The sequence below is a fragment of the Choloepus didactylus genome, chromosome 8 (genome assembly GCF_015220235.1).
Source record: "Choloepus didactylus isolate mChoDid1 chromosome 8, mChoDid1.pri, whole genome shotgun sequence".
NCBI lineage: Eukaryota > Metazoa > Chordata > Mammalia > Pilosa > Megalonychidae > Choloepus > Choloepus didactylus.
In genome coordinates this window covers 25,553,989-25,580,255 of record NC_051314.1, presented here as the reverse complement: position 1 = coordinate 25,580,255, position 26,267 = coordinate 25,553,989, and the positions used below count along the sequence as shown (strand labels likewise).

Below are 26,267 nucleotides of genomic sequence, written 5' to 3'. Positions count from 1 at the left end.
TCCATCAGGAGACAGAAACCATCTGTTGTTCTAACAGAGAAATTTTAATATTAAGAACTGTTCATTAGGTATGAAGTTGTATTAAGGTAACTGAAAGAGAGAGGGAGAGAGATCTCAGGGGTAGCAACTGCCAGAAGCATCTACCAACCCTGGGAGAGCAAAGGGAAGAGGACAGAATTATTCAGATTTTCGAGGAGCGGACACGGCTCAGCTAGTGCTCTCTCTACCTTGGAAGAAGGTCCCTGCAGATCTAAGACCCACCTCTCTAGGAGAGGGCAATGCGAGGCTGGTGCTGATGTCTCAGGGGTGGGGATGGCCTGATAAAGCTGGGTCCACAAATGATGGAAAACCACCATGTGGATTTTGCTGCCACTGCCAGGGTGAAGAAGTGAGGGTGGGGTGAGGCCAACAGAAACAGAAAGGAGCCAGTCCCTCTTCCTCCTCCAGCCTCACAGTCTCCTTCTAGCGCTTCCCATCAACGGAGCCTAACAGGATGCCCCTGGCAAAGGAGAAAGGTAGATTGCAGTCCCCGCCCCAGCATGGCACAGCAGAGTAGAAAAGGGTGGGCTGGAGCTGAGGGACAGTGACTTAATAACCTTCTTTCTTTCCCCCATGATGCTTCCTTTCCTCCTCCCCAATCTCATTAAACCCAGCTTGGGACTCACTGGGTTTGCAGTTGTGGGGTAGGAAGGGTTGGTGGTCAGGATAGGAAGTTATTATCTAGCTGGTACTATTGTAAAATGGCATTGCACTCTCTGGGCCTAAAGCATATTCTCTCTCTCTCTCTCTCTCTCTCTCTCTCTCTCTCTCTCTCTCTCTCTCTCTCTCTCTCTCTCTCTCTCTCTCTCCTTTTTTCTCAGACACTTAATGAGTTTGGAGATCCCACCCATCACTGGTGTTCTCTGACTTCAGTTCCCTCCACCTGTGTGGATGCACTCTACTCCTGCTTTACTTCTTCCTTCCTTAGACCTTGGGAATTCAAAGACCATCTCCAGTGTTTCCTCTAGGGAAGCCTGACCACCCTTTTAAGCCACCATCTTGGATAAGACTTAAGGCACCAGCTCTCTCAGATCCACGGGAAACACACACCTCCCTCATCCCAAACCAACTCTGGGAGTGCAGGCCTATCTCAGTGCCATGACAACCCTTCACTCCATGGCTGAGCAGCTCGCCAGAAGTCTCTGGCTTAAGAGACTTCTCAGGCCAGAATCAGACCCCACCCAACATGCCGCCCTATTGCAGGGGACACAGATCAAGCTCTTTGAAATGACTCTTCAGCTTTCTCTCATGACCCCTGAGATGAAAGGTGGGCCACTGTCAGGGCACTCTCTCTTCACCCACAGTTCTCCCCAAAGAAATCACCTTCAAAAATCCTCCCCCGCCTTTCATATTTTCATTTGGGTTTTAAAGTCACCTAACAAGATCTTAACTATTCTCTTTGGAAAATTTCTAAGTCTCCAAGGTGATCAGTTTCACAACTCACTTTAGTATTTAATATCTGTTATGTCTTGGCCAAAACTTCCAGTTCAACAAGCTGTTGCTATTCCAAGTAATCCCCACAGGCCTGGCACATTGGAAAATTCTGGTAAGTGTCGAAGACTGGCTGCCCAATTGGTTGACTTTCGGTTCTTCGTGTTCTCCAGGAGGAGAGTGTGCTCCGGTATCATGTGATTCTGGAGGAGAAACTCCTGAAGAATGACCTGCACAACGGCATGCACCGGGAGACCATGCTGGGATTCTCCTACCTCCTTGGCTTCTTTCTCCATAGTGACCAGGTGCGGTCCCTTTATTTAAAACCCAGGAATGAGTGTCTTAGCTCCTATCATGCTGCATCTCTTCTATAGTGGAATAATCTCACCAGTGCTTCCTAAGCCTTATCAACAAAAGACACTTGGCTATTTTACCATAAAGTAATGACCAAACCAGATTGTCCCAACTCCCACTCACCCTCCCCCTTGCCAGCCTCCAGGTAATCAGTGTAGCCTTGTGGATTATGGTATTTGAATCCCAGCAGTCAATAGGCACCCATCCACACCGGCACAACAAGCCCAACAGACAGTTACCACACGGTCTTCAAAAGGGAAGGGACCCTGAAGCACGCAAACTAACTCCCAGGAAATGATGTTGGCTCCAGGGCATAAGGAACCTAATGACATAAGAAGGACCCAGCGGCCAAATGGATTAATATTATTATCATTGCTTCATCATAGAGATTGCAGTACTAGAGCCAGCCAACCACTGCACCAGTATTATCAAGTAAAAAGATTAATCCATGAAAAGTCAACAAGAAACCCACAATGTAATTCTAATATAAATTTTCACAAAGAAAATTAATGAAAACAAATTATTACTTAAGATGAACTAAGCACTATATTAAAATGAAGAAAGTTTAATCACAGAAAATTTTCATCAATACTATTATTTGCTCCTTTTTTAAAAGTGCAATCTTAACAGCAATTTCTTTAATGGTGTCATTATTGAATCACAAGTGAATTTTTGTGTAAATTTTTTTTTTTACCTCCATAGGGGGGTGGGGCTGGAGTCTTGATTACCTGGCGAATAAGCTAATGCCAAATATTTTCATCTGACCCCTACAAATAATCCCCTGTTGTATTATAACTTTGAGGAAATCCTTTTTAATACATTGTCTTATTTTTCCAGGAATGGAAAATTTTTATTGATAGAGAGCTTTCATTTTTGTTTTTATTCTTATCTGTCTTTTTTTGTTTCATCATGTAGAGAAGAATATTGTTATGCAGAGTTAATCAGTTTCAATACTGTCGTGTTCATGTTTCCATTTGTTTGGAAATTATTTGATCTAGAGCAAGAATTATCCTTACAATAGAGGTTTTGTTTTTTTCCATATTGATTTTCTTTCTCTTAGGAAATGGAGGTGTAGATAAATGCTCTCTAAATGAGTAGACTTGTGTTCAATTCAAAATTTTAATGCAACCCATAATTCTCTGGATACATCTCACAATGAAAATGATTCCAGTTTTTTTAAATGCCATATCGACAGTGTTACAGCATCAAAAGTTCTACTATTTTGGTATCTGAAAACAGCTTAGCATCTTAAAATTCTGGAAAATTTGAATTATAATCACCATTTGACACCACCAATAAGGTTCCTGCAAGCTTCTGAAATCTACACAGATCCTGAGACGTGTCTGTGGACCTCAGCCACGATTCCTTCCAGCATCCAATAGAAATTCACTTGACATCAAGCAAATCATAACACACTTTAACATTCAGTGGAAGTTCAAATTTCAGCACTTTGTAGAATCATTTTAATATTGCTGCAGGGGGGAGTGTTGGAGCTGTTATTAAAAAATGTAAACCTGTCCTATATACTAACTTGACATCTATCTAGGTCAATAAACAGTTTTCCTCCTTATCCAGTCTTGGCCCTGCTACAGCTACACACACACACACACACACACACACACACACACACACACACACAGTCCCAACTTTTAAACGTTATATTAGTTACATTAATGAATATATTAATGAATGAATTAATGCCTTCACTGATTTTGCAGTAATCAATCATTAAATTGTCTCCTCCTTTAAAAAAAACATAAAAATAAAATCAAAATAAATTACAACTCAAAGTTGAATTTGAGTTGGCAGTAATTAGATACTGACTTAACCCCCACGTCTTAGATTCTTATGGATATGCCAGGCAAAGACGGATCCAAACATAACAAGCATCCAGTGAAGGCCCAGGGGAAACACAGGGTAATGGAGAGAGCTAGACAGTCTCCTGTCTGATAGATACTGTCTGATGAAACATTTTTTACAAACTCTAAAACTAGCTCCACAAATGCTAGTTATTGTTATTCTTATATAAATATCACTCAGCCTTTCCGAAGGCTGCTTGCAAATAAACCACAAAGTGGAGACATGCTGAAAGGACAATGAACTTCATTCTCCCTTTGTTGGCTTTGGAAGCCAGTAACAACCCCATGACCACCAGGGGGCAGCACATCTAAGCACGTCCAAGGAGCCATCTTGCCACTGGGCATTAGCATGATGAACACGATGCAGTAGTTTTCAAAGAATCATAAACTAATTGATTTTAGGGATGGATACAAATCTTTAGAGATTATCTAGAACACCTCTTCCCTTTACAAAATCATAAATTGATGCTCAAAGAGGGGAAGCCACTGGCCTAAGGGCACACAGCTGGATGGTGCCACAGACAGAACTGTTATCAGACTCCTCTCTCCTAAGCCAGAGCTCATTCCGCTACACCATGCTACCTTCCAGGCGAACATTGGAATGTTCCCCCAGGTTATTGTCATATTTACATCCTCCAATATCCATCTTCTCCATCCTCCTTTAAAAACACTGTAACTAAAATTTATATTTAACCCTCTTGTTCACAGCTCTATGTAAATGAGGCTCCAATAAACTACACCAATGTAGCCACTGACAAGGGAGTGATCCACGGCTTGGGGAAAGTTCTGGAAATTCAGAAGAATAGATGTGATAGTAACAACACTACTATTTTACAAGTAAGTTGTATCCAGAGCCAATGATGTAACTAAGGAGTACTGACTTATTTGTGATAATTTTTTAAGTATAAGACTCTTCTATTACCGTATCTCCATCCAGTTCAAAGAACACTGAGAGAGCATCTCTGATTTGCCAAGGAGCATACAAGGCAGGGCAGTGGCTCCACAATGATAAATAAGATGTGACCACTGCCCTTTTTGGGCTCACAATCTAGTGCAACGGGCTGTATCTTGGGTGCCTGGGGAAGACTGCCTGGAGGGCCATATTGAGCCAGATTCTGAAGACATGGCTTGCCTCTAAGGGAAAACTTGTTATGTCTGGCACCTATGGCAAGTGTTGGCCAAGCCTGCTCTTCTAGGGGGAAAAATTTGGAAATGGATTATTTCAGTGTGCTATGGGATGTAGTAATGGAAGCTTTTCATTCCAGTCCATGGGATAGGGTAGGATCTTTCAGTAATAATAATAATAATAACCACTGATGTTTTCTGGAAATTTATTATGTGACAGGGAGGCACAGAGGGGAAACGCTTTGCCCAGTCTGGAGGACAGAGGGATGGCTCTCCACGGTGGTGCTGAAGGATAAGCAGGGATTAGTCAGACAAAGAAGAAAGAAAAGAATGTATCAGGCAGGGATAAACACATAAGCAAACATGTAGAGACCTGAAGTGGCATGGAATATGTGAGCCTCATGAATGGTTTAGCATTGTCCCCCTCTTGAAAACTCCAAGAAGAGGTCTGCTCTCTCCTCTTCCATGTGATGTGCTTTAAAGAGGCTGACATGAATTGTACTCCAAGCACTTTCCTCCACCACCATCCCAACAAAAATGAGCCTCCTAGAAAAAAGAGAAAAAATCTAAAAATACAAAAATAAAAGCTAGAAAATAGGACCAGTGGTGCCGGGACTTAGAATTACATCACTTTGGCAAAGGAGAGCTACGTGACAGATTTCACACGTAAGAAAAATCATTCAAAAGAAAATAGTATCTAGTTTATTCTCATTTTCCATGTAGAAAAAATACAGAAGGAAACAATAAAGGTATTTTTAATCAGTCCTAAGATAAAGTGATAGGCTTTGTAACCAAGAAAATAATCAATAAACTATTTCTGAATTTCAGGAAGGCTTTCACTCTAGTCCATGGAATGTTGTAAGATCTTTCAGTGATAATAATAATCACTGACATTTACTGGGCACTTATTATGTTTCAGGGACTGCTCTAACATTTTACATGTATTAACCCATGTAAACCTCACAACACCCTATGGAATAAATATTGTTACTTTTCCCATTTTACAGATGGGAAAAAACAAGGTGCAGAAAAGTTAAGTAATACCATGTTCACATAACTAGCAAGTGGCAGAGAAGCAAGCAAGTCCAACCCAGAATTGAAACTCTGAAGAGTCACACTTGGCACATTGGCTTCCTCCTGTTTTAGGAACAGGTTGCACTTAAGAGTTTCTGTCATTCTTAATTTGTGCGCCTCTGTTTTATAATCTTATTAATTATCTCTATGGGGTAACTCCACCGTGTGCCCCTTGGCTGGGGACTATGTCTAGCACATCTTCTTGGTCTCTGAATCGGGCCCAATTGCTAAATAGTGGGTTTTCAATAAATGAGTGTTGCTAAAGTAATTAGGATTTCAATGAGATGAGACTTTCATACTTTCAATTATTAGGGTCATAAGAGTATTCTGGAGGAAAGCGATGCTCAAACATCCAAGACCCCAGATAGTTGAAGTGTTTGCTGCAAGGAACATTAAAGAGGTTGACCAGATGACTTTTCTAAATAGCTTCCTGGCTCTCATTTGCATGTTCTAAAATCTTCAGTTCTAAGGGCTCAAAAATATCTGCAGGCTGATTTTGCACAGAAATTAATAATCTTGAAATATTCTCTTTGCCTCTGTTTTATCAAGGGGAAGTGTGGGAAGTGTCCCCCACAGCCTGCCTGCCCACCTGGAACTAAACCACTAGTAAGTATTTTGTCTCCTTTGATAAAATTGTTTCCATATCTAAGGAAAGTCCAAATTAGAAAATGAATCTTGAGGACACCTCATTTTCACTTACCTAATTCCTTCACTTGTTTGTTTTTTTAATTGATATGAAATTCACATATCAAACAATTAGCCATTTTAAAGTGTACAGTTCAGTTGCATTTAGTACATTCATAATGTTGTACAACTACCACTTTTCTCTAATTTTGCAACTTTTTCATCACCCCAGAAAAACACCCCATATCCATTAAGTAATCACTACCTTTCCACCCTCTCCCTATTCCCTGGCAACCACTGATCAGCTTTATGCTTCTATGAATTTGCCTATTCTGTTATATCTCATATAAATGAAATCATACAATATGTGATCTTTTCTTACTGGCTCCTTTCAATTTGTGTAATGTTTCCAGGTTCATACAAGTTGTAGCATGTATCAGTATTTCATTCCTTTTAATGGCTGGATAATATACCATTGTACGTGTAGACCACAATTTGTGTATTCATTCATCTGTTGATGGATATTTGGGTGGCTTCTACCTTTGGGCTAGAATTTGTTTTTATTTTTTATTTTTTTAATGAAACTTTTTATTTTGAGATAATTGTAGACTCATGTGCACTTATAAGGAATAGTACAAAGAGATCCAGTGCACCCTTTACCCAGTTTCCCCCAATGGTAGCAGTTTGTAAAACTATAGTCCAATATCACAGCCAAGATAATAATGTTAATACAGTCAAGATACAGAACATTTTCATCATCACAAGGATTCCTCATGTCCCCCTTTCATAACTACACCCACTTCCCTCCCTCAGCCATCCCTTCCTTAATTCCTGGCACTAATCTGTTCTCCATTTCTATAATTTTGTCATTTAAACAATGCCATATAAATGAAATCATACAGATTCAATATTGGCTTTTTCATTCAACATAATTCTCTGGAGACTCATCCAGGTTGTTACAGGTATCAATAGTTGCTTTCTTTCTTTTTTTTTTTTTTTTTCCTCAATGAGTATGAGTAATAGTTTAATATTAGGTTTCTTGGTACAAACTAGGCCTCTAATTTCTTTTTTTTCCCAATGCAGTCTTACCGAGATATATTCACATATCATACAGTCATCCACATTGTACAATCAACCATCCACAGTACCACCATATACTTGTGCAGTCATCATCAAAATCAATCTTTGAAAACTTTCATTATTCAGAAAAAAAAAACAAACAAACAAGAAGAATGAAAAGACAAGTAAACACCCAAAATATCCCATCCCTCCGTTCCCACCCCATTATTCACCCAATTTTTCTTCCCATTTTTTCCACTCATCTGTCCTTATACTGGATAAAGGGAGTGTGAGCCACAAGGCCTTCACAATCACAGTCACACAATATAAGATACACAGTTATACAATCATCCTCAAGAATCAAGGCCACTGGGCTGCAGCTCAACAGTTTCAGGCACCTTGCTCCAGTCATTCCAACACACCAAAAACTAAAAACGGATATCCACATAAGAACACCCTTCCGAATGAATGACCTCTCGACTCTGTCCAAAATCTCTCAGCCACTGAAACTCTACTTTGCGTCATTTCTCTTTCCCCCCTTGGTCAAGAAGGCTTTCTCAATCCCACCATGCTAGGTCCAGGCTCATCCCCAGGAGTCATGTCCCATGTTTCCAGGGAGATCTACATCTACACCCCTGGGAGCCACATCCACCTTCAGGCTATTATGAATAATTGCTGCTATAAACATTCATGTATAAATTTCCACATGGACATATGCTGACTATATACTTAGGAGAGGAACTGCTGGGTCATATGGTATGTCTATGTTTAACTTTTTGAGGAATAGCCACACTGTCTACCATACTGGCCATGCCATTTTACATTCTCACCAGCAATATGCAAGTGTTCTTATTTCTCCACATCCTCTCCAACACTTATTTTTTTGCCTTCACTTGGTTTTAGTTTAATTCTACCTCGTTATACTGTATGAATCTTTGAAAACAGTCTTGAATCCATTTTGGGGAGATGAAGGCAAAATTTAAGTAATAAATAAATAGAAACTAGAGATCATATTAATCAACGCACAGCCCAGGAAGGGATTTTTCACTGTCTCTGCCTTTCATTTGCCAGTAGCCAGTCTAGAACAGCAGCAAGAAATCTTATCAGAGAAGACAGACTCCACATCCAAAACCATACCCAGCTTGAATTCTGATTTCCCTTTATAGTTAACATGACAACTAACTTTCTCTAAGGAAACAGATTTCAGACATAGGTGGAATGACATGTCTTTGAATTAATTACCTATCCATGTTTCTTGTAGCTATTTTTCATAAAAACTGCCTCTGATAATGCTATTACCATTTCAAAGAATAAACACTATTGCCTCTTCCATAACATGAAGATAATAATTTACTATATCAGTAATAAATGCTGTCTCTCCCTTGAATTTTAATTTAATCTTGTATATTATAGGTTTTTGTAAGCAGCCTTAAATACTTTATTGGACCAAGGCAGGGTATAAATAAAAAAAATAAATAGAAACCAAGACTCAGATCAATCAATTTATAATGCTGGAAGGAAATTTTTATCTGGTTTATTCTATGATTCTTCCTAATTTGAGTTCATCTTTTAGAGAAAAGTTCTTCTTATGGTGTACGACTTTATGGTATAATTATTTGGATTTTCTCACCTGGCATTCTGGCAGCCAACATTGTGTTTTGTGTTTTCTTGCTCATGAAGTGGTGCCAAGAAGCCATCACCCTCCCTCCCCAGAACAATCTAGTCAGAGATGCAGAGCAGTGTGTCCCACACGCACTTGCTTGTAGAGGTTGGAAAACTTTTTCTTACTTAAAAATCTAATAATCATTACTATTTCATAGGATGCAATCATGCGGAAATGTATCTATTACCGTTATTTCATGGGAAAGCGAACCTTTTTCTTCGGGTGCCAGTCAAAATGCGTGAAAACTGTAATTGTGAGTCTAATGATTTAATCATCTTTTTCATTATTGCAACAATATTGGAAAAATTAATCAACATTACACTTTTCAAAATGCCTCGGCAAGTATTGTTTCTACCAGCACCCCTTCCTCCACATTATCTTCATTGTCATTGTCATTTGAAGTAGCAAAGGTAATAATAAAATTCAGGACAACCCTGTGAGACAGAAAATGGGTAGAAGCTATAATATCCATTTGCATGATGAAGAAATTGAGGGACTGAGAAACTATCAACATGCTTATAGGCAAACAGGACAGAGGAATTGGTCATATCTCAAGAAAAGAGGAGAACCTGGCTATTTAGAAAATGGGGCCCAGAGCTAAGAACCTCTGGACCATTGCTTTGGAATCTGCAGGAAAATTCTTCGTTACCAGAGGAGTAGACATAACCCCTGCCTCTCCTAGCAACAGGCATGATGGTTTGGCCCTGAAGCTGCAGAGATTGGGGCTGGAGGAGATTTTGCGTTTTAATGCACTCAGGTATAAAGCCAAGTCCAAGCCAACAGCCATCCTACAGGGCTTCCCAGAGATTTGTTTTTAAAATGCCAAATGCCTCCTGTGCAGAGGCCTCCTGACCTTCAGTACTAGATGAAATAACATATGCCAAGGATTTGGGAATAGCTAAGGCTCCAGGGTCATCCCACCCCTACAGCTCCCCATCCCGCAGCCCCACATTCATACTTGCATATTTTTTTCATTCTCTTCCATTTACTTGCCTTTTCCTTTCCCTCTTTGCTACCTCCCCAGTGGAGGTCTCGGTCCCATCTATAGCACCCTCAGAAATTGCTTATCCTCACTCGGTCCTCGGAGAGTTCTTTCGTCTCCATGCCCCACAGCCCCTCCTGAGGGGTCACAGAAACAGGGCACATGCAGAGTCCCACTGGCAGGATTTCTAAACTGGAGCTGGACAAAATCAGAAGAAGGTGGAAGTGTGGTCAAGCCTTGTCCTTTTTTTTCAGACAAGAGAATGCTGTGCAGGCTTCTTTGGTCCCCAGTGCCAGCCCTGCCCAGGGATAGCTGGGAACGTCTGCTTCGGAAACGGGATCTGCTTGGATGGCACAAACGGCACAGGCGTGTGTGAGTGTGGAAAGGGCTTCAGTGGCACAGCCTGTGAGACCTGCATCGAGGGCAATTACGGCATCCACTGCGACCAAGGTGGGTGCTCTCCTTCCCACCCCAGCAGGCTTCTGAGAACCCCCAAACCCACCAGAGATGTGGGAGTAAGGAATGAATGGGTGTGTGCTCTCTAACGGGCATGACTCCCCAGGCAGGCTGGATTCCCACCTGCTGTCATCATTGTTAATTATAAGAAGGTCTGTGTTGTGTAATTTGCATAGGGCGGTGTTTCCAAACATTTTCAGTTGCTAACCTGGGCCTACTGACCAGACCCCACAACCTGTTCATTGATATTCCCCAACCCAACCATATTTTTTTGTATTTGCCTGCACACTATTCATTGTGGTCACATTCTCAGTTTTGGACATGGCTTGGTGCAGTTTTATGCACATTATCTCATTTAATCTACACAGGAATCTTACATTTGTGGATATTGTTATCTCCGTTTTATAGATTGGGATATTAAGGCAAAAAGGGTAAATAACAACCCCACCCCCATCCCCCACCAACAGCAGTCACAACTGATAAAAGGCAGAACAGAGATTTGAATGCACACCTTGCTTGAGTTCAAAACCTGCTCTTAAATCAAGCTGTCCTTTACGTAAAAATGACTCTGTTGATTCACTACCAGCAAGCAACATGCTCGGAGTTGTTTTTACAAAACCAGAGCTCTGTTTGGTCCAAGTCGTCTGTTCCTCTCACCCTGACTGCCTTATGCCCAGGGACACACAGCTGTGAGAGTGTTGACTGGAAAGGAAGTTTCCAATCCATGATGAGAAAACAAAGCATTGTTCCATCTGGCACTAGATACCATAAACTTGACCTTGCTAGTTAATATGGAATGAACCTATTGGAATGCCAAGTTTGTTCTATGCTATTTGGAAGAATGATCCGCTTGCCTTCGTGCAGGAGTTCCTAACCTGGGATCCATTGATGAACCTCATGGATCTATGAAACCCCCAAAGCTGGGTGCTTTATCCTGGGGAAGGCATCCTTAGCTTTCAGCCCATTCTCAAAGAGGCTCATGACCCTGCTGTGTAACAAAGGAATCAGCATTTCCATGTTTGTAAAGAAGGCAGTACCACACCAGGCTTGTGTACATCCAGGCTCAGATTGGCTGCTTATTGAAGTCCACTCAGGGAATAAATATGGTTTTGTTCCAAAAGGTCCTCTATAACCCTCAATTCTCAGATAACCTTTGTGATGACACTCTCATGCTGCTTGGGTCACTGACCCATACTGCTACACAGTCCCGAAACTGTGGTCTGAACTGCTTTGTGGAACATGACCTGGTTCACCCTTACCACCATCCTGGTAGTTTCTCTCCTCCTATGCACCTGCCCTTCCTGCACTCCACTAAAGACAACAACTCTCAGGGATTGGGTTGAAGAATTATATGCAATGACACGAACCCTAATAGTAACTGGCAAATGAGTTATTGAGCATGGTCACAATCTGATGATTTGCGGACATTTGTCCACTTAGCGTGTTCTTGTGTCCATGGGAGGTGCAGCCAAGGACCCATGGGTGACGGCTCCTGTGAATGTGACGTTGGCTGGCGAGGAGTGAAATGTGACAGTGGTAAGAGAAGCCCTCGGTATTTATGATCTGTTCTTAGCCTCACTTCTCAGCAGCTGCATTCTTTTTCTTTCTAAAATAGAAATAACACCTTTTTGCTTCTTCTGGCTATAAAAGTAATTCCTACTTGCAGCAAAAAAAAAATTGTAAAATAAAAATCAGAAAGAAAATGAAAAGTACTCATACTCTCAAGATAGGAAATGGCTGTTATTAGTAGTTTGTGCTAGTCTTCCAACTTTTCTCTATGCATGTAAATGTATGTATATAGGACCATACTTTACATACCATTTTGTAATGTACCTTTTCCACTTCACAATACATCATGGATATCTTTCCATGTGAATAAATATAAACATCCTGATTACTTTTAATTTCTACATAATATTCCATTATGAGTATACCAGGCTTTTTTTTAGCCAATTTCCTGCTATCATAAACAATGCTGCAATGAACATCTCATATATATATATCTTTTCGCCTTTGTCTTATTATTATATTTCACTTGGTTAAATTCCTAGAGGTGGAATTTCGGATGAGGTATTGACACTCTGAGAGAAGGTTTTGCTACTTATTCCCAAATTGTCTGCCAAAGGTTATAGCAATTTATTTTCCCACCAACAGTGTCTAAACAGGCCCATTTGCGTCCATCCCCGCCACACTGTGCTGATGTTTCTTAGAGTGCTTTAGGTGAGAGTGATGAGTGGGAGGAGAATTTCAAGCAGAAAGTAGCACAAGGATAGCACAGCAATGTGAGAAAGCTCACGACATTTAGAGAACCAAAGGATTTCAGAATGAGAAGAGTATAGGGGCAAAGAGAAAAGCTGAATAAGAAAAGGGTAGTAGGGACAAGACAAACCATGAGAGATTAATAAGATTGGACCTTCTCCCAAAGCCAACAGGAAGCCATTAAAGGGCTATAAATAAGGAGTGATATGATCATATTTGCATTATAGAAAGGTCATTCTGATGCTGGATTGAAGAGAAAACCCCTAGAAGCAGGTGTCAGAGACTCCCCCTCTGCTGGGATGGGGGTGAGGGAAGAGATCACAGGTCTCCACCACCCCAGTGAGGTTCCAGGGATGTGGAGTTGTCAGGAGTGTCTTTGCCCAAGTCTCCAGGTGATGCTGAAATTAAAGGAATGCAGAATTAAGAGTTGATTGAAAAGCTGAACTAGGGAAGTCTGAATGGGCCCAAGCCAAGAAGACAGTCCAGAGCAGGTGTCAAATGCTGGGGTACAGAACCAGGATTCAGAGAACCCAGGAGAGGGGAGCAGGGAACGATGGGGTCATGCAAACAGGAAGGCATCCTAGAAGAATCTCTAGAATAGATAATGTGGCCTCTGGCTGTGACTTATGTTCTTATAAGAGCATGGTGCACAAGAGAACCAACTGCACTTCAAGAGAAGCAGAAGGGAACAGTTTGGAAACTAGCAGATTTTCAAGAGACAACTGATGAAAGTCTGAAACAAGTTAGTGGCATGACTGTGGCAGTGAAAACAGGGACATTTGATTGCTAAATGCGGTAGAATCAATGGCACATGACAACATATTGGATGCTAGAGGAAAGGAAGAGGGAGGAGTCAAGGATGACACTGGGATTTTGTACTGGGCAACTGCACAGATGGTAGACCAATTTAGAAAGAGGACATTTGGGGATAGTACTGTTTGGGGTTAAGGGGTTGAGTTTGAGTTACCAGGGAACATCCTAGTGGAGATGTTCAGGGAGCATTAACTCATTCATTCATTCAGCAGATACTTGCCAAGCTCCTACCATGTGCGGGGCACTATGCTAAGGACACTGTAGTGAGTGCAGTATGGTCCCTATACCTTACAGCGTGGAGAGAGATGCTCACAGGTACCCAGACGATTGCTGCAGAGGAGGCAACTAGATTAGTGGGTTTGAGGCTCAGGAATAAGATCAAGCCTGGAGATATAGATGTAAGAGATGTCAGTGAACACATAAAAGTGTGTAAGCATCACACCATGAAGGGGTAGGGTCATCTGCACTAGGTAGGTGACCCACCCTCTAGGTCACCCCATCTAGAGACCACCTAGTCAACCCCCATGCTCCCTTGTCACTCAGTATCATGTCTAAATAATTCTATCCCCTCCACATCTCTTGAATCCATCCCTTCCTGCTGCTCCCCCTCTCACTAGTAACTTCATTGACAATCTGTTTGCCTCTGTGCCTATCACCTTCTGTATCAGTCAGGGTTCTTCAGAGAAACAGAACCCCCAAGGTATTAACAGATTTATGATAAGGAATTGGTTCATGCAATTGTGGGGACTGGAAAGTCTGAATTCCATAGGGCAGGCCATGGCCTGGAAATTCCAGTAAATATTATTTGAAGTCTGAGTTCAAATTCCTTAGGGGAAGCTGGCGGGCTGGGAATTCCAATAAGAGTTATTGTTGAGGTCTTAAGGGAGAAATTCCCTGACCTCTAGAACCCTCAGTTCTTGCTGTTAAGACCTCCAACTGACCTACACACTTTATGCAGGATAATCTCCTTTACTTAAAATAAACTGATTATAGGTGCTAGCTCATCTCTGAAATACCTCCACAGTAACAACTAGGCCAGTATTTGATCAATTGACTGGACACCATAACCAACAAAGATGACACACAGAATTACCTATCACATCTCCCATTTCATGCTGCTCACTGCTGCTGGAGAGAACTTGCCAAAACATAGATAAGATCATGGTTTTCCACCCCCTCCCCAGGACTAGACAACTTGCTATGGTTCTTCACCACCTACAAGAGAAAGTTCAACTACTTAGCAGGATGGAGCATAATAACTATTTCCCAATTGGCACTCTCCCAATTTTCTAGCCTCATCTCTAATCCCTGTCTCCAGTGCACACTCTGCACAAGGAGTTTCCGGTGTAGTACAGAAAAAAAAGTGTAACAGACCTGCAAAGGAAGGCCAATGGAAACAAATGCTCAGTAAAGACAGGTGTGGATTGCAGAGCAAATAATCTCCCAACTAGAGCAAGGAAGACCATTCCTTTGCCTGCATGCAAACTCTCACTCCTGAGCTCATGCAGACAATGCTACTCAAACCTTGTACTCTTTCCCTCTGAAGCCAGATAGGGACATTGAATCCATCTCCACAGAACACACCATGTAGCCACTACTGATTAATTGAAGTTGGCTCAAAGGTTTAGAGCAGGTTCCGAGAGGAAGATACAAAAACTGATTGGGATTTCATTGCGTAGAGAACAGAGAAGAGGGGATTTCCAGGCTCAAGGAACAGTATAAGTAAAGGGATGAAATCGTATTGCATCCACTCCAGATCATCTGAGCCTTTAAATGTTCCCTCTGACACAAAACAGACCACTGTTGCAGTCAGATCTCTGTTTCAGGACCTTCTAGCAACTTGTGATTTCTATCCCAAAAGCTCTTAGCATGAGCATCCTGCCCAAAAGATACTATTTCCTCAATTCTAATGATTTCTTCCTGGATCTTCCCAGCCAGGAAAATTTGTCAGTAGGACATCCAAGAGCAAGAACTTATGCTGTGTCCAGGAAATTTAGAAATTAATTAAACAAATAGATGTCGAGTCACTGCTTGTACCAGGCTCTGGGCTATTTCTACGCATGTAAGAAACAAAACAAAAACACCTTTTCATATTATTTATAATTATATATTTTCTTGTTTATTTCACTCCATAATAAAATTAATAGAATACTAGAGAGAAAAATATGGGAAACAAAAATAAGAGAAGAAAATCGGACCCCAGGAAGGAATCGGGTTTCTCAGTCGCACGCAAAAGGGAAGATCCCTGCTCTCATCTTTGCATCCTCATTGCCTAGTGTAGGGCCTGGCATGCAGGAGACACTTCATTGGTAGTTCCTGAGCCGTTGACCTTCAAATTTGGCTCCAAGTTCCCTGGCAGCCAATGTAAAGAAGGATTTATGTGGTCAGTTGCATAATTCACATGACACATACGAGTCACTTCAGAGAACGTATGTCTTGTTCTAGCACCAAGCACTAAAACAGTTTTCAAGTGGGGTTTAGTAAAAGAGGGATGACATGGCAACTGGTTCTCTTTTTCAGAGATCACAGAAGACAACTGCAAAGGAATATGCCACACCAGTGCCAAGTAGGTATCCTCTGGACCTCCTCTGGGGATAATGCAAAAGGGATTCCTTGCCAAGGGTTTCTACCCCAAGCCCTATCCTCACCTCTTATGACGCTTTAGGGTAAATTTTGAAGCATGAGACTAAAAATATCTCTGAAGAAGCCACTTCAACTTGTCAGATCCAGCCTTTTCAACAAGCTGCCACCTGAGTTACCTGACAGGTTGGCACAAATACTGGCTGTTACCCCAGCTCAAGCCAGGGAGCTCTTTCCTTGAGGTAGATGGAGCCACAGTGGGCCTTGCTTTCATTAACCTTAGTCCCAATGCTCAGCCAAGTCTGAGTTCATTCTCCTAACTCCTGCAGGGGATTAATGGATTGATTAAGAGCCCAGGTAGCTGGAGTTAAACCTGAATTCAAAGTCAGCCTCTGTCACTTTCACTGTCTGCATGACCTTGAGACAATTATTTAATCCCTCTAAGCCTCAGTTTCTTCATCTGTAAGTGGAAATAAAAATAATATCCTAGGGATATTGTGTATTAGCTAATGCATGAAGCAGAGCTCCCAGCGTCTGGAAGCTCTCTCAAGATTACTAGCCACCCTCCTTATTCCTTGGTTGACACCTACACCTACACACTGTGCAGTTTGCCTGATAAATGACTGTAATTTTAGGAGTCATGTTAGGAACGGGCCTTAGGCTGGACATCTGGGAGCAGGGGCTGGGATGCTGAAGAGATGGGGTGATAAAAGGGTACTGTGAATAGCATGGTGGGCTGTTGTGTTACATATTTTTCTACAGACCCCATTTGTTCTTTCTCATTGCAGCTGCCTTCTCGATCCCAGTGGCACAGCCTCGTGCAAGTGTGCGGCAGGATTCCAAGGGAACGGGACACTCTGCACAGGCAAGGGGAGCAGGAATTTGCTGGGGGTGGGGACGGCCAGGTTTGCATGGGTTGCTGAGAGATCTGTGTTCCTGCAGATGGAATGGGCCTCAGCAGCTGGTGCAGACAGTTGATGGAGAATTGGTTGAAACAGGGCAGCTGGTTGTGCCCAGGGCAGGAAAGCAACTGTTCACCCATGGAGTAGGGTTGGTTTGGAAATAAGTGGGGCAATTGCACCTGTTTTCTTTCTCTGAGCCATGAGTCACAAACTTGACCTCAATTGGAAACACCTAGCAAGCTTTAAAAACGACAGAAGTGCATTTTAGAGATTCTGGTTTGATTGGCCTACAATGTGGCCTGGGCATCAGGACTCCGGAATGTTACAGAAAAGGACCCTGGCTCTTCCTTCTACTACCTATGTGACCTCAGGTGGCTCATGGGTTGGTCTCTTAACTGCTCTGAGCCCCATTAAGTCATTTAAAAAGTAAACTTAGAACTCCCTCCCTTGAGGGTTTTGAGATTAAATGTCCTCTCTCTGTACAACGGCAGGATAATACAGCAGTTAAAATCCCAGTCTCAGCATTGGACTGCCTGGGTTTGAATCCAAGCTCTTATTTATGTTACCTTGGTGTATTAGTTTCCTGTGGCTGCTGTAACAAATGACCTCAACCTGGGAGGCTTAAGACAACAGAAATTCATTCTCTTACAGTTCTGGAGGCAGGAAGTCCAAAATCCAGCAGGGCTGCAATTTGCTCGCTCTAGGGGAGAATTCTTCCCTGCCTCTTCCAGTTTCTGGTGGCCCCAGGAGTTCCTTGGCTTGTGGCCACATTGCTCCAGTCTCGGCCTCCGTCTTCACATGGCCTTGTCCTCTTCTGTTCATGTCTTCTCCTCTCCTGTCTCTTATAAGGACACTCATCATAGCATTTGGGGCCCACCCAGATGACAGATGATCTCATCTCGAAATCCTTAAGTTCATTACATCTACAGAGATCTTTTTTCCAAATAAGGCCACATCCACAGGCTCCAGGAATTTGGCATGGATATTTTTTAGGAGGCCACTTTTTCATCCCTCTACACTTGGGAACGTTGTTGAATGCTCTGCATCATTTCTTCATCTGTAAATTAGGGATAATAAGAGGAACTCCCTCATTGGGTGGTTAGATAATCACCTGGACTAACACCTGTGAAGTGCTTCGAGCAGCCCTGGCACTCAGTGTCCAGTAAAGGTGAGCTAAGATTCTTTCTGTGCCTAACATATATTTGGTGCTAGAAAGATGGAAACTCTCTGCATTACTATTCTCTTGAGCACTGCATCCTGGGAAGCCTTTGGCCTGGACTGCAGTGGAGCTGGACAATGATTGCACCAATCTGCTTTGCCCTGGGGATTCTCTGAATGCGGGGTACCCTGACCCTAGTCCCCAGTTGTTTCCTATGGAAGGAGGTGAGCAGTAGGCTACTAAAAAGAGTTGGAAAGGGCAAATAACAGGAATGTCTTTCCTGTCCTGTGTTTTTAGGGAAAAGAGCAAAAACAGAAGACTCAAGCTAGTAGAAGAGCAACCAACACGTGTATAACACTTTCATACACATTATCAGATGTGAGTCCCCAAACCTGTAAATAAGGACTAGGCTCCTTAAAAATCTTCCAGGATTTTTATAGTTTTAGCCCTTACATTTAGGTCTTTCATCTATTTTGAGTTAACTTTTGTAAATTATGGGAAAGAGTGGTCCAACTTCATTCTTTTGCTTGTGGATAGTTGTCTCAGCACCGTTGTTGAAAAGACTATTCTTTTCCCCATTGATTGGACTTGGCATCCTTGTCAAAAATCAATTGACCATAGATGTATCATTTTAACTCTAGACTCTCAATTCTATTCCATTGACCTATATGTTTAGCTGTATGCCAGGACACACTGTCTTTATCACTTTAGTTTTTGTAGTAAGTTTTGAATCTGGAAATGTGACTCCCCCAACATTGTTCTTTTTCAAGATCATTGTGGCTATTCTGGTTCCCTTGAACTTCATATGGATTTTAGGATCAGCTCATTAATTTCTGCAAACAAGTCAGCTGAGATTTTGATAGGGAGTGCATTGAATCTGTAGATAAATTTGGGAAGTGTATTAGTCAAGGTTCTTCAGAGAAACAGAGCCAACTAGATGAACTAGATGTGTGTGTGTGTGTGTGTGTAATATGTGTAAGATTTATTGTACAGAATTGGCTCACACAACCATGAGGGCTAGCAAGTCCAAACTCCATAAGATAGATCACAAGCTAGGAATTCCAATAAAGTGATGCTGACATTCTTAGTCCAAATTCTCCAGGGGAATGAATCCCAACAAGAATGCTGAAATTGAGTCCAAATTCCTCTTCCAATCTCTGAAATCCTCAATTCTGGCTTATAAGAGCTCCAACTGATTGGAAGAGGAGACTCCCCACATTGCTAAGGGCCATCTCTCCTTAGTTGATCTTAGATACAATCAACTGATTATAGATGCAAATTCCATCTCAAAATACTCTCACAGTAACAAGCAGGCCATTGCTTGACCAAACTGGACACTGTAACCTAGCTAATTTCACAGATGAAATTAACCATCACAGAGGGTACAGTGCTACCTCGGTACTCGTCACTAATTGTTTCCAGGAGGTGCAATGAGTGCCAAAAATGACAAGCACCAAACAAATTTTTCCCATAAAGAATAACGTAAATAAATTTAATGTGTTCCCAAACCAAAGACAATGCACATTTTTAAGGCAATATGTAAAAAGATATGGTTGTATATCATCACTTTACATGAGAAATGAACCTAAAAGTTAATAAATAGTTAGATTAACTAATATAAAAACTTAAATTTACCTGTGCTGAGAAAAGTCCATGGCCTAATGGGATGGTGGGAGGAGAGTGTGAGGAGAGGTTACATGGAGTGTTGCTTGGAAGGAGAGTCCCCTTCCAATAGAACATCAGGCACTTGCTCTTCAGGTGTCCTTTCTCTTTTCTGCCTTTTTTCAACTTGCACCACAGGCTCTGACACATTCTTTGTCACCTTCACTAAAATCTTATCCAATGAGGACTGCTTCTGTCTTCTTTTCAGAATTCCTTGAAAATGTGAAATTGTTTGGTCAGTCAATAAATTCACATTTCTGTTTTTCAGAACTTTGGATGGTACTTCACAAAGTTTTGAACTTCTGCCCATTTTGCACACATTTCTTTTATCAAGGAAATGGGGACATCCTCCCTTATCTCACCCAAAGAAATCTCTTCAGCCACCTCTTGTTTCTGCTCATTCTGCAGTTCCTGCAGCTCCTCAGTGCTGAGCTCTTCACGATGTTCCTCCACTAACTCCTCAACATCAGCAGCATTGACCTCCAGATCCATGGATTGGCCCAAAGATACAATGTCCTGCACAACTGTACCCTCTCTACCTGCAGGCTTAGGGTCAACCTCAAACCCTTCGAAGTCTCTCAGTCACAGCTTCTGTCCACAAATTCTTCCATGCCTAATTCATTGTCCTATAAGAGACTTTGTTCCAGGCCTTATCAATAAGGCTAAGGCAGTGCAGGATATTGAAATGCTCCTTCCAGAATTCTTTGAGGGTCAACTGGGTGTCAGAGGTGATCTCAAAGCACCTCTGGAAAAAGTGCCTTGATGTACAACTTTTTGAAGCTTGAAATGACCTGCTGGTCCATGAGCTGGATGAGAAGAATAGTGTTGGGGGCAGGAACCTTACAGTGATGAAGCTGAACTCCTCCAGTAAGTCATCCTCCAAGCCTGGAGAGTGGGCAGGCACATTTTTCCAAAAGTAGGAGAGCTTTCACAGGCAAATCTTTCTCCAGCAAATATTTTTTCACTGAGGGACAAAACACTTCATTTATCCACCCAGTGAAAAATTACCTTGTAACCCAATCTTTGCTGTTTGCCCTCCACATCACATGGAGTTTACTTTTTATGACATTATGCTTCTTGAAAACTTATGGGTTTTCACTACAATAGACTAGCAGAGGCTTCAGTTCTAAGTCCCCACTAGCGTTCACACACGACAATAGAGTGAGCCTGTCCTTCATTGGTTTGTGACCTGGTGATGCCTTCTCCTCTTTTGTGATGTAGGTTCTACTCAGCATTTTTTTATTAGTACTCGCCTCGCCATGCCTCACGACACTATGGATGCTGGTCCTCTTTTTAAAATTATCAAACCAGCTGTGGCGGGCCTTAAAAACTTCAACGCTCTCATCATTTGGTCCCAGTTTGTTCTTCAAAAAATCGGCATGCAACATTTTTGCTTTTTCACATATCACTGCTTCCCATACATTGTCACCTGTTAACTGTTTCCTGTTTACCCAAATTAATAGCACCTTTTCAACTTCCTCAAGTGTTTGGGAACACTGCTTTGTTTCTGCTTTAACTCCTTTCGCAACATCAGCCTTTTTTATCACTTCTTTATTCTTAATGATGATGGAGATCATTGTTCTAGGCATACCATATTCCCTGGCAAGATCAGCAATGTGAATACCGCTCTCATATTTGCCTATTATTTTTTTTTCTCAGTGGTGGTGCAAAGTAATTTTCTTTTCTGCTCAGCGCTATCACTGCTCATTTTCTTAGGACCCATGATGAGAAAAAAATGCAAAAATACACAAAATGACCACAGAAGCTAAGACTGCAAGGGGATGTGCACAGAGCAAGAGTTACTGTGTAACTAATGCATGACCCTTTGTTGAGGCTGGAAAGGGTAGCAAGTCACAAAGCAACCAACGCTGACAAGTTCTAGCTTGCACGTCAAGTACCAAACAAACAACGAGTACCGGGATGAAATTTTCATGTCAAAACGCGTTGCGTACCAAATTCAATGAGTTTTAAAACAGTCGAGTACCAAGGTACCACTGTATTGCCATCTTAGCAACATTAATTTTCCCCACCTGTGAACATAGAATGACTTTTCCTCTTATTTAGATCTTCTTTAATTTCCTTCAACAATGTTATTTAGTTTTCAGAGTGTAAACTTTTTGCTTCATTTCTAAAATTTACTCGTAAGTGTTTTATTTTTTCTGATACTACCATTAACGGCATTTGTTTAAGTCTGCTAGGCTGCCAAAAGCAGGTGCCATAAAATTGGGTTGGATTTTAACAGTAGGAATTTATTAGCTTATAAGCTTACAGTTTCAAGGCCATGAAAATGTCCAAATCAAGGCATCATTAAGGTGATGCTTTCTTTCCAAAGACTGGCTGCAGCAATCCTGGAGTCCTAAGTCACATGACAATGCACATGGTGGCATCTGCTGCTCTCTCCCTTCTTTTCCAGGTTTCCTTGCTTTCAGCTTCTTCCTTCCATAGTTCCTTTCTATCTCCTTATTCATCCCATTTAAAAGGACTCTGGTAAGAGGATTAAGACCCACTCTGGGGAAGAGGTGGGGCAAGATAGCAGCATAGGGAGGTGTGGAATTTAGTTAGTCCTCTGGAAACACTAGCATATAGCTAGAAACAACTAGTAAATAGTCTGTGACAACTATTGAGGGACATCTGTGACCAAACACACATCGTACACTAGTCTGGAATGGGTGGAATGGCTGAGATTGCAGCATAGAACTGTGAGTAAAGCTCCCCAAACTGCAGAGCTGGTGCCCCACCCCACCAACATGGCAGGCCGAGCTGAAACTCTTCCATGTAGGAAAATGAAGCAGTCTACTAGGAGGAAGGGAAAGTAGCTCAACCAAGCTCCAACTGCAATTTTAGTTAACAAATTTTGACTACTGACTACAATCTATAAGCACAGATAAACCCAGAGCAAGTAGGAAAGGAACCCAGAGGTTTTTCGTGGGAGAAAGGAGGTGGGGCTGATGGAAAAAAGAATACAGAAATAAATACAAACAGAGGCTTTTGGAATTGGGTGAGCTAAGAATACTGAAAAAAGGGCTGTGTGCCAAGAAAATGGGCACACAGAACTGGGCACCAACTCCAGTTCTTGACTGGTAATTGGGGGGGTTGAGCCCTGAGCCCATCTGGTCTGGGAAAATCTGATTGGGATAATCAAGGAAACCAGATGCCTAGACAACAAAAAATTATGATTCGCACTAGAAAAAAATGAAGATATGGCTCAGTCAAAGGAACAAACTTACACTTCAAATGAGATGCAAGAGTTCAAACAACTAATTAAAGATCTTCAAACAAATATGCTAAATTAATTCAAAAATCAAATCAACAAGTTGAGGCAAGATATGGCAAAAGAGATGAAGGATATAAAGAAGACATTGGGCAAACATAAGGAAGAACTCAAAAGTTTGAAAAAACAATTGGCAGAAATTAAGGGAATGAAAGGCATGATAGAAGAGGATGAAAAACACAATGGAGACATACAATAGAAGATTTGAGGAGGCAGAAGAAAGGATTCAGGAGCTGGAGGACAGGACATGTGACATCCTATACAAAAAGAACAGATAGGGAAAAGAATGGAAAAATATGAGCAGGGTCTCAGGGAATTGAATGACAACATGAAGCACATGAATATACATGTATTTGGCATCCCAGAAGGAGAACAGAAGGGAAAAGGGGCAGAAACAATAATGGAGGAAATAATCACTGAAAATGTCCCATTTGTTATGAAAGACATATAATTGAAGATCCAAGAAGCACAGTGTACCCCAAACAGAATAGATCCAAATAGACCTACTCCAAGACATTTACTGATCAGATTGTCAAATGTCAAAGACAGAGAATTCTGAAAGCAGCAAGAGAAAAACAATCCATCACATACAAAGAAAGCTTGATAAGACTATGTGCAGATTTCTCAATAGAAACCATGGAGGTGAGAAGGCAAAGCCATGATATATTTAAGATACTGAAAGAGACAAACTGCCAACCAAGAATTTATATCCGGCATAACTGTCCTTCAAAAATGAGGGAGAGAGAGTTTGTGAACAAGAGACCTGCTCTACAAGAAATAGTAAGGGAGCACTAAAGGCAGATAGGAAAAGCCAGAAGAGAGAGGTTTGGAGAAGAAAACAGAAGTGAAGACTATCCATGGGAGTAAAAAGAGAGAGAGAGAGAAAACAAAATAAAATAACATAAAATAAAATTACATATAAATTCCAAAAGTCAAAATGGTATACAGTAGACATTATGTTGAATGAAATTAGCCAGAAACAAAAGATACTCTATGGACTCAATTATATGAACTAAAATTGATGAGTGAAATTTGAGAATTAAAGTTGAGAACACAGGTTATCAGGAGATAGAAAGAGGTTAGAAATTGGGCATTTAATACTGAAGGAGCACAAAAGGGTAAACAGGATAGTATAGATTCAGAATTGGATAGCATAATACTGTGTGATGGTAGCACAATATTGTAAGTACTCTGAACAAAGATGAGTGTGAGTACGGTTGAAAGAGGAAGGCTAGGGGCATGTATGACACCAGAAGGAAAGATAGAAGATAAAGACTGCAATTGTATAACTTAGTGAAACCTGAGTGGTCAATGATGGTGATTAAATGTACAAATATAAGAATGTTTTTGAATGAAGGAGAACAAATGAATGTCAACAGTGTTGAAAATTGGATGGTACAAGGAAAAAACTACAATCAATGCAAACTAGAGTCTATGGTTAATGGTAGCATTGTGAGATGTTTCCATTAATTGTAACAAAGGCAGTATACCAAAGCTAAATGCCTAAAAGAGGGTGTTAAAAGGGACTGATGTGAGATTCTTGGTGGTGGTGGTGGTATCTGACCTTTTCATTGTATTTTATTTAATTTTTATTTTTATTCTTCATTTTTTTTCTCCTTTTCCTCTCTCTTTGAGGAAGAAATGGAAATGTCCTCATATAGGTTGTGGAGTTAAATGTATAACTATGTGACTATACCAGGAATCATTGACTGTTTACTTAGAATGGATTGTATGGTGTGTGGATAAAACTGATAAAAAATAAACAGAGGGATACAAGTGCTGGAGAAAATGTGGAGAGAGAGATGTACCTATTCACTGATGGTAGGGAAGTAGAATGGTACAGCCCATTTGGAGAGCAGTGTGGTGGTTCCACAGGAAGCTATCTATGGAGTTGCATATGGTCCTGCAACCCTGTTATTGGGTATATATCTGGAAGAACTGAGAGCAGGGACATGAATGGACATTGCACACTGGTGTTTATGGCAGCCATATTCATAATTCGCAATGGATGGAGGAGACCTAAGGGTACATCGACCAATAAACAAAATGGTGAACTGTGATCTATACATTCAATGAAATATTGAGCAGCAGCAAGAAGGAATGAAGTTGTGAGATATGCAACTTGGTGAATGGACCTTGAGGACGGTATGTTGTGTTCAATAAACCAGAATCAAAAAGATAAACATTATAACACCTCACTAATATGGGCTAACTATAATGTGCAAACTCTGAGAATTGAATGTGAGAGCATAGGTTATCTGGGGAAGGCTTATGGTTAAGTTTCCTAGATTGTAAGCCCTTATAGCAGTTGTATTAATTCATGAGTTGTAATGGTTATTTCTAAATTCTGAGATGATGAGATATTTGTGTATAACCTGGTCAGTCCCTGGAACTTGGGGTATCTATGTGACACCTGAGAATCAGAGCCAGAGTCCAGCAGCTATGAATGACAGCATTACCCCATACAGTAAATGTTAGAGAAGCTGAGAAAGAGATCAGAATTTAATTAGAGATATGAACAAAATGGACTTGGTTAGGACTAAGGTAAACCAGACTAAAGGGAAAAGGATTATATTGACTGTGTTTTAAAACTTCAACTTCTATGTGAGACCAAAGATAAAGATGTTTATTTGGTGGAAAATCTATATTTTCTGTAGCATGCTGTGCCAGTTTGAATGTATTGTGTCCCCCAAACGCCATTATCTTTGATGTAGTCTTGTGGGGCAGATGTTTTGGTGCTGATTAGATTTGCTTGGAATGTGCCCCACCCAGCTGTGGGTGATGACTCTGATGAGATATTCCCATGGAGGCATGGCCCCACCCATTCAGGGTGGGCCTTGATCAGTGGAGCCATATAAATGAGCTGACTCAAAGAGAAGGAACTCAGTGCAGCTGTGAGTGATGTTCTGAAGAGGAGCTACAGCCAAGAGGGACACTTTGAAGAAAGCACAGGAG

General features: G+C 41.3%; 1 protein-coding gene across 2 annotated transcripts in view; it reads left to right on the top strand.

Annotated features, from left to right (window-relative positions):
* STAB2 (stabilin 2) overlaps positions 1-26,267 on the top strand; it is a 163,146-nt gene that overhangs the window by 91,535 nt on the left and 45,344 nt on the right. For both annotated transcript variants that reach the window (XM_037847099.1, XM_037847098.1), the window contains exons 34-41: positions 1,644-1,775; positions 4,392-4,520; positions 6,432-6,488; positions 9,386-9,481; positions 10,465-10,660; positions 12,107-12,202; positions 16,259-16,304; positions 17,107-17,183. In XM_037847099.1, coding sequence (XP_037703027.1) covers positions 1,644-1,775; positions 4,392-4,520; positions 6,432-6,488; positions 9,386-9,481; positions 10,465-10,660; positions 12,107-12,202; positions 16,259-16,304; positions 17,107-17,183 — 829 coding nt within the window. The remainder of the gene's footprint in view (positions 1-1,643; positions 1,776-4,391; positions 4,521-6,431; positions 6,489-9,385; positions 9,482-10,464; positions 10,661-12,106; positions 12,203-16,258; positions 16,305-17,106; positions 17,184-26,267) is intronic.